Here is a 12,671-nt window from a genome sequence, read left to right as displayed (position 1 = left end):
TTTTTTTTTTTTTTTTTTTTTTTTATCTCTGTACTGACTTAAAAATCACCACAAGACGAAGAGGTGATTGTAGTGGTCAAAGCTCTTCAGTTTCGTGTTTTTTACCATTTCATTTTCTACTCCGTTTGAAGAATTGGGGTGGGTTAAAAGTAAAAAGAGAAGGAATGTTTGATGAGATGAGAAAGGTGATGTATGTATGTATAGGAGGAGTCTTCGTTGGGTTTTGGTTCATAATAAATGCAGAGGACCAAGCAAGCTAAAACCCTGTCTTTTCCTGAAACGGAGATGCATAAATGAAATGGCAAGGAGAAGGAAGAAGAGAAGGGAAGTTGTAAAAAGGTGATGTTTTCCCGAGGAAGAGGAGAGAGGGGTTTGTAAGTTAGCCTTTGTTGTTTCATGTATAAGAGCACCAACCGCTCTCCCTCTGTGTGGCAGACCAGAATATAAGGTAAAGCATACATCGAAGTACGTGATGGGACTTAAAGCCTGCGTTGTTCCTCATCTCATTTCTTCTTCTTCTTCTTCTTCTTCTCTGTTCTTCTATATTCCAAACTTCAATACTCTCTCTCTTTCTACCACTACATTACAAGTTACAACGGAGCTTTATCATAATGGCTGCTGCTGCGGCTGTTCTGCTGCTGCTGCATTAGCCTTTCAGCCTCCGAGTTTGGCTCTATTCCATCGCCTAGCTAACTCACTTTCTTTCTCTTTAATGACATGTCCAGGTGATTGAATTATTGGCCTCAAAAGTTGCCATAAATACAACTCTTTCTCTCTACTTTTCTCTGTCTTTTGTTTTTTACAGCTTTCATTTTCTTTGTAGTCTCCCAAGAAATAAGAATCTCTCTCCCTCTCTCCCCATTATAAGTAACAATCATCTCTCTTTTTCTCTTTAATACTTTGAATTTTGTAGCACATATGATGATGATGGATTGAATTTCCAAAAAGGATATGCATATACTCAATTCAATATTGTATCAAGACCCTTCTGCAATGAGTGGGTTTGAGTCATAATATTATGTACACATTTTGGTTTAAGGATCCCATATGCAATAAGTTCTTAGTTTTGACATTGATGAGAGGGCAAACATTCTCCATTGATTATCGTAAAGCAGCTGTTTGGCATTGGGTTTGAGCGTCTCGTTGTGTTGATAATACTCCATATTTATGTGTTCCACTGTGTTATCTGCGCACTGATATCTCCGGAGTGCGTGCAGAGCGGCTGACACGGACAAAGCCAACACCTGTTCCTAACAATTATAATATATAAGAACAGGGCTATATGAAAGGAGGTGTTTTGTAAAGAGGTATTGTCGTGATTCTTGTTGTTTTGTTGGTTTCTTCCTATTTTATATTACGGAGCAGAGAAAGAAAGATCGGAATCAAGCAGGGAAGACGATGAAGATCATATGATGGGTATGTAACAGAAACACACTATCATTGTTGTTTCAATCATGTTCTTTATTCAGTATTTTATTAAGCCAAGTAAAAAGTAGCTACTATACTATAATATATTGTTACAGTTTGTAGCAGAGACAGCCTATAGCCCAGAGGGAATACGGATAAAAATTTAAAATTTTGAATTCCCCAACAATTGAAATTTTATTTATTTATTACCCAAGTTTGTCTCATTTTCCCCACCACACACATTTATACTCTAAATCAAGCCCCCCAATACCTATCCCTATCCCTATCTCTATTCCTTCATCTTATAATAATGAACCCATTTGATTTTCCATGCAAAAGCTAGATTCCCCTTAAAAAGATAAAATAAAAAAGCAGCTTCCTCCAGCTCCAAGACTCATTTCAAATCTAGACCTCTAAATTGTCCTTTCCAAGAACATACAAAAAAGTCCATGAATTTCAGATGATTCCTCAGATTCGTTGCATGTAGAAGGAAAAAAAGAAGTAATTAGAGAGGCAACAGCCAACATGGAATATGCTCGTTTCAACCTTTTGAATCTGATTGACACTCATTTGCCGGATCATAAAACCCGGATCAACCCGATTTCCATATCTTTTCACTGGATTGGAGTAGTGATTCATGCAGATTTAATGGCCGCAAAGCTAGGACGCCGGAGACATAAGCTCAAGCCACGGATGGGAGAGACATGGGTGACTTCCAGTCTCCAAGAACCTGTCACCGGGTGCCAATCTGTTGTTTGATTGCTTTTTTATTGAATCTTGGAAGGTCTTTGTTTGTGGGTTTCAATTGAATAGTGTTGTTGCAGTACAGTAGAAGTACTGTTACTGGGTTATTATATAAACACTCACTTAGGGCTGTTTGGAAAGGCAGGGGAATCAAAACTCAAAGAAGAAGCCAAAACAACAAGGTTGTTGTTTAGTTTCTTCTGTCTTTGCGTTGGCAACCTCTTTTGTCTGACTCACTCAGCATCACAGTGTGGAAATAAACTGCATGCTGCCTCACTTATGCTGCCTCACTTATGCTGCAAATCCCATCTTATCTTTTCCCTCTCTCAATCAACTTGTACGTTTTTTACTGACACCTCATGTGCTAACTTTCTTTTTTTTGCCTGTATATCATTACAAACAACTCACCAATACCTCTAACCTAATCATCTAACACCTAGGCAAGTCTTTCTAAACATATTGCACCCAGGTTAGTAGGGAGAGGTTTCCACGCCAAGCAATGTTTTGTCCCCTCTTCAACCGAGGTGGGATCTTACAATCCACCTCCCCATTTTAAAACGCATTTACTAGGGAGAGGTGAATATTTCGTTTCTCTCTCCACAACCAATGTGAGATCTTATAATATCTGCTAACCGTGAGCTTTGATTGTACAAATGGTACCAGAGGTAGACTCCGGACGGTGCGAGGCATTAGTTAGAATAGGGTTAAATCCCTCTCCATTATAGATGCGTTTTTGTACGAGAGGATCTTCTTGAATGGATTTCATTTTCCATGCAAACGTTGAAATCCCCCCTTGAAAAAAGAGACGTTTTATAAAAAGAAAAGAAGGCCGCTTCACCAACTCCAAGGCTATCGTGCTTGTTTCTCTTATATCTAAAGTGGCAGAAGGAGTTTCCTGTTACCACAAATGTAGGCTAAAGACTAAAAAGATCTACTTGGGGACTTCTACACTTTAAAACAGTGGTTTTTAACCCACTTTGTTGTGGTCGTTAAAAGCATACCACTACAAGTTGTATCATCTTTTTCTTCCATTATCCCCTCGCTTTTGTTAAAGACATAAAGCTCAATTGCCACTTGATTCACACACGACAATATTTGTAACACTACACTTTCATCACTCAGTTAACTTAAGCTGCTGAATCCAAGTGATCTCGTGGGATGACCGATCCCCCTATCATTTTCCCTCAACCTAATTAACGGTAATACTGATGAATACAGTGATGCACGGTAGCAACATGCATCGTGGTGGGGAAGTTTAGATGGGACTAATGATGCTAACCCAGTAAAGGAATCCGACTTCAAAACCCAAGATCTTTGGTGGGTATATGGTGATTTTTTGGTTTGTTTCTTTGTTTTATAACTCGTGGGATATCATGGGACATTCAAGAATAGGTGGAGGAGAGAGCAAAGAAGATAGGGTTTTGAAAAAGGAGCTTTGAGCCTGTGTAAAAGAATGTATTGGTTTAAAATAAAGAAGAAAGAAGTGGCGAATGAGAAGGCAAAGCAAAGTGGATACAAAGTGGAAGAAGGGGAAGTCCCAGCAGAAACCCCACAAAAAGAAGAGAGCTTTACTGGAAGGAATGAGGGAGAGAGGGATTGGATCGAAGGCAGGGGAGTTGAAATTCAAAAAGCTTCCACTTTGCTGCCCTCTTCCTTAAGAGGCCAGAGATTTGAACTACCTTATTGAAAAAGCAGGGGAGTCGTGTAGGTTAAAATTCGGGCCGATGGAAGCCGTCGACAAGATGGGCCTAGCTTGCTTTCCCTTCCGGCATTAGCACAGCAGGCCTTTATTTTGGGCCTAGCATTCATTCGGACGCAGATAGGATCAGAGCACAATTTCTCTGAGTTGAAGGCGTGCCCACCCAATTTGACGAAACGTTGGGAAATTTTGCAGCAGTCGTGTGTTGGTCTTGGCAAGCCTATCTACTTCCGTCTCTTCCTCCGTCTCTTCCTCCGTTGCTGTGTCTGGGAATTCATCGCTCCATGGCTCTGCCTCAGAATCACTACCAGCAACACTATCAATCCCAACAGCAACACCAATCGATATCTTTTCGGTAATTCTTGTTCCTCACAATGTAAAACCAGAAATTTTGGTTTTATTTGAAACCCTAGCCACACACAGTTTCGATTCTTTTGATTTTGCATTTCCTTTCTAACTGCAGCAACTTGTACACCGCCGAGGGTCATGTTTCTCAACCCATCTCCTATTTCAATCCCTTCAATTTGCAGGAGCACTCCCAGCATCCTCCTTATGTTCCTCCATGTAAATTTTCTTTTACTTACTTCGTTTCTTTTCTTTTATTCCATGTCGTTCTTAATCTCTGTCACCTCTTAGTTTTGCTTCAAATTTGGGTTTTGCCCAATTTCAAAGCAGCAATCTTTATTTATGGTTTGTTGTTATAACATTTTAAGAAAAACTCTCTTTGCCCAAAATGTTGATTATTTTGTTCATGTTGTGGAAAGTCTTAAGAGTTACTAATTCAATGTTGGTCTAAAATAAGCACATGAAACTGGTCCAAACATCTAATGAGCTGTGTCTTAGGTGTTTTGCCGCATTTATTGTGTTATTCTGGTTCATGTAGTCGGGTTTGCACCAGGTACAGCCCCTGGCCAGGACGCCAGTGATGGAGTAGCGGATTTTCACTGGATGCATGGCATTGAACCCAAAAAGAAAAGGTTGAAGGAGCAAGATCTTTTCGAGAACAATTCCCAAATATCATCCATTGATTTCTTGCAGCCACGTCCAGTTTCCACAGGACTGGGTTTATCGCTTGACAACACCCGCATGGCTTCTACAGGCGACTCGCCTTTGGTTTCTCTTATAGGTGATGACATTGATCTTGAACTACAGCGACAGGACGAAGATATTGAGAAATTCCTCCATGTTCAGGTCTGGATTAGCATACTCTTACAATTATTGATCCTATCACGTAGTCGCCATTAATTATGTTCTGCAGAACATTGCAATTAGTAGCTGGTCGTTTATTAAACACATATCTTGGTAATCTTCATGCTGTTCTGATGAAAGAAAACATCATGCAATTGGCCTATGATGAAGTCTGGTTCTATGTATGGGCGTGCTTTACTCTGGTTATGTTTTTCTTTTGAACTTATGCAGAATGTTGGTTCCTCCTGATTTCGAGCTTGGCTTTCTATCTACTAGTGACATTGGATAACTTGTTAAATGGAATGGAGTGAAAAAAGTTATAAATCACTAAAAGAGGGTCCCTTAATTGATTCTATTATGAAACTTTAGGGGTATGATTGATTTTTCCTTTAAATAGACAGTCTTTATAGTTTGAGCCTTTGACTTCGTAGACATGGGAGTTTATAACATGCTGTTCTGACCATATTGGACCAATCCTTCGTGGTTGTCTTATCAGGGTTATATTTGTTTTTGTCTAATTTGGATCGAAATTATCAGGGCGTTTACACTATTTGAGATGTTTATTGCATCAAGAATGGCTTCATAGCTGTTTCAATTATGTGTGGGTCCTGAATTTTAACCAGTACCTGCATTTTCTAAGCCTCTTTCTATTGATAGGGCGAAAGGCTACGACGAACCATATTAGAGAAGATCCAAGCAAATCAACTCCAAACTCTCTTGACTGTGGAAGAAAGAATTATTAAGAAACTACGAGAAAAAGAGGCCGAGGTGGAGTGTATTAACAAGAAAAACATCGAACTCGAACAGCGGATGGAGCAGCTGTCAGTGGAAGCTGGTGCTTGGCAGCAGCGAGCTAGGTATAACGAGAACATGATCACAGCTCTCAAGTTCAATCTTCAGCAGGTGTATGCTCAAAGCAGGGATAGCAAGGAAGGATGTGGGGATAGCGAGGTGGAAGACACTGCATCGTGCTGCAATGGTCGGTCGCTTGATTTTCAACTGCTTCGCGGCAATAGCAATGATATGAAGGATTTGATGTACTGCAAAGCTTGCAGGGTTAATGAAGTGTGCATGCTTTTGTTGCCCTGTAAGCATCTCTGCCTTTGCAAGGACTGCGAAAGTAGGCTTAGCTTTTGCCCTCTCTGTCAATCCTCTAAATTCATAGGTATGGAAGTTTATATGTAAAAGGTATACTTTGCACGACCCAAACATACGCTTAACTCATATATACACTTACTCTTATGGTAATTATGTATTTATGTGATTATTACTAAATTAGATGGTTTTCATTTCATTTTATTTTGAGTTACACAATTAGGCTTTTGTTTTGAGACTCGGGAAGGTTTCACACTCTTTCAAAGAATGTTTTCTTTCCTTCTCCAAGACTCCATCCGATGTGAAATCTCACAATTTATCCCCCCTCGAAGCCAAGTGTCCTCGTTGAAACTTATTTTTCTCCACTGATGCGGGATCTCCCAATTTATCCCCTTTGGGGTCCAGCAAACAATCTACTCCCCTTCGGGGCCCAACATCTTTGCTGGTGCATCATCTTATGTCCACCCTTTTTGCACCCTTTTTGAGGTTCAACCTACTCGCTCGCTCGCACTATGTACTTTTTTTACTTTTTTTCCAAGAGAAATAATTGTTCCAACTTGAAAAGGAAACTGAAATATGTTATGCAATGAAGAAAGAATTTTGCCCATTTTGAATTGGTATTCGAAAGATACAGAAAATATGGAGCAGTGCAAGAATATAAGATTTTATATGTTAAGAGAGTTTAACGTAAATATAAAACACCTTTCAATCAGGAAAAGAAGGGGTCAGAATCGATCAATTTTGAAAACTAATCATCGCAAAAATGGATTATGCAGAATAGCAATTCAATGGCTGATGCAGAATAGCAATTCAATGGCTGATGCAGAATAGCATTAATTACACCAACATTCATGTCTTCTTCCAATTTGGGTGAATAAATCAACATCCCCTTGTTTATCAGAACAAAAATGCCAAACATTTAGCCAATTGCAAATTTACATCCACTGAAACAAACATAAAAACAAAAAGAAAAGCTACTCATTCCCTGAAACGTGGGGAGAAGAATAAACTGAAGCAAACAGCATAAAGAAAAGCGATCTATTACCTCAACCGGTAATTTGCTCCCCTCCCTTATGCAATCTTGCTAACTCCAAGACAGAGTTTCTTTCGCATTAAGAGACAGAGTTTCCCTGAAGAATTTGTACCCCATCTGAAATTTAACGTCAGGCAGGAATAAGCCTGAGAATTAACACTCATCGACTGATATCTTCCGGATCCAACTGATCATCAAGATCGTTTAATTCTATAAAATCTCCGTCCAGAATAGAGATTGAACCAGTAGGGGTTACAGGCGAGGGAGCCATCTGCACACAAATTACAGAATGAAATGCCAGAAAATGAAGCATTTGGAACCAAATGAAATAGAATAAGAACTAATACAAATTAATCTTACCATCCCGCAAGGGTAAGCTTCTGATGGGACTTGCAAAGTGGTAACAGGATCTGTAACGAGCACACAATTTGGCTTCTCCGCACAACCCATTTCATGTCCTGCGATGCCATTGGTTGTGTTCAAAGTATCCCCTTCACAAGGCTCAGCATCAACCAAATTGGTTACTGGAATTCCATCTTCCTGATTGCCATTATGACATACTGCTGAGACACTTCCGTCACCATAAGCACTTAAGCCATTACCCGAAATGCCATGTCCCCAACCTCTAAAAAATACCCGATGCAGTACAAAAGAAGCCTATGGATCAAAGCCACAATTACCCCGATAACATACGAAACTCAGTAAATTCAATTTATTGTTGAAATCAAGAGTGACAGAAGTACCTTAAAATGATCGCCTAGGGCATACTCGTACATGATCCAATTAGTCTTCACAGCGTTCTCGATCGAATTCCCCCAATAGAACACAAAACTGGTCTTCATCCCAAGAACAACTCCTCGATGGATAATCGCCTCTCTCGCTCTCCTTTTTCTTCTCCAATACCCGCTCTTCATTCTTATCCGTCCTCTTTCCTCACTAAAAACACTTACTGAGTAGTAGTACCAGTGCTTCTTTCTTCCCCTGGAACCGTAAGAAAAACACGCGGAGTCCGGCAAATCGAAAGGATCGTAGTCGAAGGGGTCGAGGTCTTTGATTAAGTTATAGCCGGGGGAAACGCCATTGGCGAGCGAATTGGGGGAAATGGATGCGGTGGTCTTGTTGGGGAGGTAGAAGCAGAGGATCTGCTCATCGGAGGGGGAAAAACAACAACCGGGAAGGAGACAGGAGGAGGAAGAAGCCGGTTGGAAAGGCTGAAGAACTTCCATAAATATGCCTTCGCGGCAGCGTAAAACAAGGCGTCTTTTTTTGGTTCGTATTTGTAATGTGCGCCCAAACCGGAAACTTGTAGCTGAAGGCTTTCTTACATGCCTGCATCTGGCGTGATCTTATATTCAAGTCGGTTTGTTTGGGCCGTTGGATCCGAGATTACAAATATCCATCTCCAATTTAACACACGTGTCGTAATTCAACTGCGGTGATTGAATGCCTAAGTTGCCTTAATTTGTCTTCTTCTGTACGCTGAATCTGATTGGTTAGTGACGGCTGTGTACAAAGACTTTTTGGCACTCCATCTGGAATTCGAGATGTGGTTTGCTTTCAAAATGGTAAAATTGTAAATTCCCTCCCTGGATTTGATTGTTACAAAAATTAATATTTTCAACCATTTAAATTTTTGGTTTTAACATAATTTTAAAACATATTAAGTTGTTCATTTAAAGTCCAAGACATCAAATAAAAATCTATTCATATTTCACCGTGGTTTTATTTGCTATAGCAATTTTTCACATTTGAAACCCCAAATGATTTACCTTATAATAAAAAATAAAATAAAAAATAGAAATTTCTAAGGTCGTCAAGTGAAACCATAAAGGACAGCAAACAAGGAGACCGCGGCTGCTGCAGGACCGCTAACAAAAGGAATCATGTTGAAAACACCATTTTTTTTTTTTTTTTTTTTTTAAATATCCAAAAAGTTGTATATTTGTGGTGGTTGGAACGGATAACTTTATCCATGGAGTGGGCAGAAAAAAAATCGTTTTTGATTAGGATGTTTGAATTTGGTGCGTTGACTTGGTCTAAAAGCCAAATTCATATGGTCTAAGTTTTGACTTCAAACTAAATTAAATGCTTTATCTTTTTCATTGCTCAAGTTTGATTTGAGTTTCAGTTATTAATCAAATTAAAAAAATTGTTTAAGATCATATGATATCCACCTACTTCTTATGCTTTGAATTTTTTTTTTAACTAAGCAAGAACGCGAGATTTTCGAGGGAGAAAATGTTACCTTTTGGGAGTCCAATAATTCAACAACGTTAAAAATGGAGTCTTTATTTGGGCTCGTGGGAGACTAAAAACCACAAAAACTAACCAATTTCTTACATTCGGCATTCATGAATTCATTATCAGCTTCAAGAGCACTCATGAAATCTGGTAGAAGACACAGCTCCAGATCCATGCTTCCGCCTCCTTCAGATCCTGGGAAGCAAGATACTTTCCCGTCGAATTTATGCGCATACCCACTTCGAAGAGCCAAGGCCTTCCCCATTCCAAACACGTTCCCCTACTTGTTGAATCTAGGGGAGCTTCCCATCATCACACTCAACGGATCAAATAATTGGGCGATTTGATACACGAACGGAGATTCCAGCCACTTGTTCACGTGATTTCGCACCTTCTCGTCGTCGTGGCTCACTACAGCCTCGTGCAATTTCCACGCCGCCCATCCGAGATTGTTTTCCAGGAGCTCCTTTACTGTCGCAACCCCTCTTATGGCTTGAATCGAATTCCCGAAGTAATTTTCAGGTAACGATGGATTTAGCCTCGATCTGTTGTTTGTTGCCAATCTGCACCCGGTGGTTTGATCCGGGGATAGGCCACGGGCTCGTGTTGTGCTTCTCCAGACGAGTGCGGATAGGGATTGGAAGGAGGAGATTTTGTTGGTTTTGTGCTCTGTGTTTGCTCTGGCTTTGAGAACGGCCAAGGATTCAGGGGGAAAATGGAATATTCTTTCCCTGAGTTGGGGTGCTTCGAATCTGCTAATAAATTGATCGGGCTCGGTGAATGGGAGCTTTAGAATTGGACCGTGGGTCTCGGGGAACCAACGCGGTAGGATCAGTGGGCGTGAAATTGAAAAATTTCCATCATCGACTTTAAAAACTTGAGGGAAAACCCACAAAACAGATACAATATGTAGTAAGGTTGAATTTAAATTATTTGTTCTCCATGCATATACAATGCCAACAATTAATTCTTTTTAAAATATAAACTTTCATAATTTTTCCTTGGAAAGGTTGTGGGATTGACCACATATATATATATATATATATATATATATATATATATATATATTATATATGGACATGTGTGAGTATATCTTGATAACCCAGGCCTATTAAGATTGCTTGAGATGCAAATGGCATTCGAGCCCGAAGTTAATTTTTAGTGCAAGTTATGGTGGGCCTGTTATTGAGGCTTTTGGAGGAATCTGCGTTACAACTATTGTTATTCATAATGGTTCACCATTGGGAGAGACATTTGTAAGATGTTTTAAAATGGTAGGTTTGGGGTTAAAAGCAGATAATATATTACTGATAGTGTTCGTTGGAATTGCACATTTTAAAAGTATTTGAAATGTTTTAAAAATTATAATATAAATTTCTGGGTAGGTTAGGAACAATTGTATATTTGTTTGACATTTAAAATCCTAAAAAATAAATAATAAAAAACAATAAAAGAAGGGTTTTTAGTTGTAAAATTAGTAGAAATTCAAATTTTAGTTGAAGAAAGAGGGAGAATGAATGAATGGAGTTCATTTCTTGTACGGCTGTGCTTTGAAAAATACAATTGCGTGCATCGCCGCCCTACCCTCGCACCCAGCCCGTACCACCAATTATTGTGTGATTTTTGGTTTTATATGCTTTTCCTTCTTATCTTACGTAATCATATCGTATCGAGAAAGTATCTAATCTAGATTCTTAAATTTATGGGCGCATATATTATGAATTATACTAAATTAGGAATTAATATTTACTCGAAGATGATTCGAGTTCATGAGTCGTGAGGCCACCCCCACGTCATTTCTCCACTCTGGGCTTCCAATATTTTTTATGTAATTTATATTTAGGGAGTATAAATCATGTTACGCATTTTTGTCTCATTCGCAAAAGCATTATAAAAAATAGGAAGTGGGCGTGGGATTATGAATTTATTAAATTTGTGGAATATATCAGGAAAAATATTTAAAGCGGTGGGGACTGAGTTGCGTGGCAAATAACTAATCGACACGTTGCTGAATGATAGCCCAACAAAGCCCTCTCACGGGGGTATGAAGCGGACAGCTGGATGTATAATTTACATGTGGACTCGTATAAGTTTCTATTTTTTCTCTTTTATTCATAATATAAAGGAGGAATTTTCCAAAATTTCAATTTTGGATTCCATTCATTAGTTGTTAAACGTCTAATCCTCAAGTTAACAGTCGATTAACGGTGCTGTTGACTACTCCCGCTACCGCCACCGCCACCGCCACCGACATTCTCTTCAACCACGTGGCTCAATACTGGAATGTAACATGAATTTTGTTTTTTCTTATTTTATTCCAACAATAAATCTAAAATTTTAAATTTTAATAAATTCGTTGAAAATAAATAATATTTTGGCCAATGTTGCATATATACTGATACGGGTGGTGCATGGAAGGCTGAGACGAAATGAAGGAAATATGGGAAGAAATTGTGCAAGATCCATGAAAAGCGGTGTGTTGTAATAATATGAATATTAATGGAGTTTCAGGCTCCACCCATATCCGTAGCAGGAATTTCAAAGGAAGAGGGTGGAAAAGTCTGAGCAAATTTATTGGGGGATTGCAAATATATATATATATATATAAAGATGAATTTTCATTGAATACGAGGAGAGACTAAAACCGACAAATTGACAACGGCGGCAGTAGCAGCAGCCTTAATTATTTGGCCAACCATACTGAGGGAAGATAAATTAACAGGCAAAGAGCGGCGGCCGGCGGTGGCGGAGGACGAGGGTTTGCGGTGGCCGATGTCCATTAAAGGTTGAAGTGGAAGTGAGGATTTTGAAGCTAATATGAAAGGGCCACTATCACTTCCTCTCGCTCTCAAATAAATATTGGGCTTCTCTTTTCATTGTGCCTTGTTGTGGAGTCCACAAGCATGTCATGTGCACCAGTTGTTGTCCCCCCCTCCCTCCAAACTCCTTTTTTTTCTTTTTCTTTTTTTGGGGATTATATCCTTATCCCGACCTTACACGGAGGGGCGTAACCGGAGCCACAAGTCCGAACGGCGGCGCCGCTCCTAATGTTTCTCCTTAACACTCCAAAAATATCAGAAGTGTAATACAACGATTTAAACTAACAGAATATATGAAGGGAAAAATAATAAAAGAAACATCCAAAATTAGCCGAGATGGAGTATTTGTATAAGCCGTGCACGCGGCGGTTACAATCGCAGAACTACAACGGATGAAACGGAATTATTTTGATTCCGTTTTTTTTTTTTTTTTTTTTTTTTTTTT

The 12,671-nt window shown here is 39.3% G+C and overlaps 4 protein-coding genes across 7 annotated transcripts in view; 1 reads left to right on the top strand and 3 right to left on the bottom strand.

The window, feature by feature from the left end:
• The window catches only part of LOC111476507 (heat stress transcription factor B-4-like), a 15,981-nt gene that overhangs the window by 1,889 nt on the left and 1,421 nt on the right, over positions 1 to 12,671 (bottom strand). The window lies entirely within an intron of this gene.
• Positions 3,898 to 6,332, top strand: LOC111476508 (probable BOI-related E3 ubiquitin-protein ligase 2). Of its 2 annotated transcripts, none has more exons than XM_023120200.1 (4): positions 3,898 to 4,205; positions 4,314 to 4,414; positions 4,755 to 5,041; positions 5,696 to 6,332. In XM_023120200.1, exons 1-4 carry the CDS (start codon positions 4,135 to 4,137, stop codon positions 6,221 to 6,223), a joined length of 987 nt encoding a protein of 328 aa, XP_022975968.1. In that variant the 5' UTR covers positions 3,898 to 4,134; the 3' UTR covers positions 6,224 to 6,332. The 2 variants fall into 2 exon arrangements, with proteins under 2 accessions (XP_022975968.1, XP_022975967.1); XM_023120199.1 differs by having other exon boundaries at positions 3,924 to 4,205; positions 4,749 to 5,041; positions 5,696 to 6,329.
• Positions 6,927 to 10,300, bottom strand: LOC111476510 (protein CUP-SHAPED COTYLEDON 3-like). Of its 3 annotated transcripts, none has more exons than XR_002717086.1 (5): positions 9,412 to 10,300; positions 7,910 to 8,752; positions 7,527 to 7,823; positions 7,179 to 7,437; positions 6,927 to 7,077 (listed from the first exon to the last, which is right to left on the bottom strand). XR_002717086.1 is itself a non-coding variant. In XM_023120204.1 (5 exons), the coding sequence occupies exons 2-5, from the start codon at positions 8,390 to 8,392 to the stop codon at positions 7,327 to 7,329; spliced, it is 843 nt and encodes a 280-aa protein (XP_022975972.1). In that variant the 5' UTR covers positions 8,393 to 8,752; positions 9,412 to 10,300; the 3' UTR covers positions 6,927 to 7,326. The 3 variants fall into 3 exon arrangements, 2 of the variants coding, with proteins under 2 accessions (XP_022975972.1, XP_022975971.1); XM_023120204.1 differs by having other exon boundaries at positions 6,927 to 7,437; positions 7,527 to 7,641; positions 7,690 to 7,823; XM_023120203.1 differs by having other exon boundaries at positions 6,927 to 7,437.
• Positions 12,370 to 12,671, bottom strand: part of LOC111476514 (ethylene-responsive transcription factor ERF011-like) — a 1,561-nt gene continuing 1,259 nt past the window's right edge. Inside the window, exon 2 of the mRNA XM_023120208.1 lies at positions 12,370 to 12,658. The gene's annotated coding sequence lies outside the window, so the exon portion shown is untranslated. The remainder of the gene's footprint in view (positions 12,659 to 12,671) is intronic.

Source organism: Cucurbita maxima, unplaced genomic scaffold (genome assembly GCF_002738345.1).
Source record: "Cucurbita maxima cultivar Rimu unplaced genomic scaffold, Cmax_1.0 Cma_Scf00003, whole genome shotgun sequence".
Lineage (NCBI taxonomy): Eukaryota > Viridiplantae > Streptophyta > Magnoliopsida > Cucurbitales > Cucurbitaceae > Cucurbita > Cucurbita maxima.
Note: the sequence above shows the minus strand (reverse complement) of the source record. Positions and strands in the feature narration are given on the sequence as shown.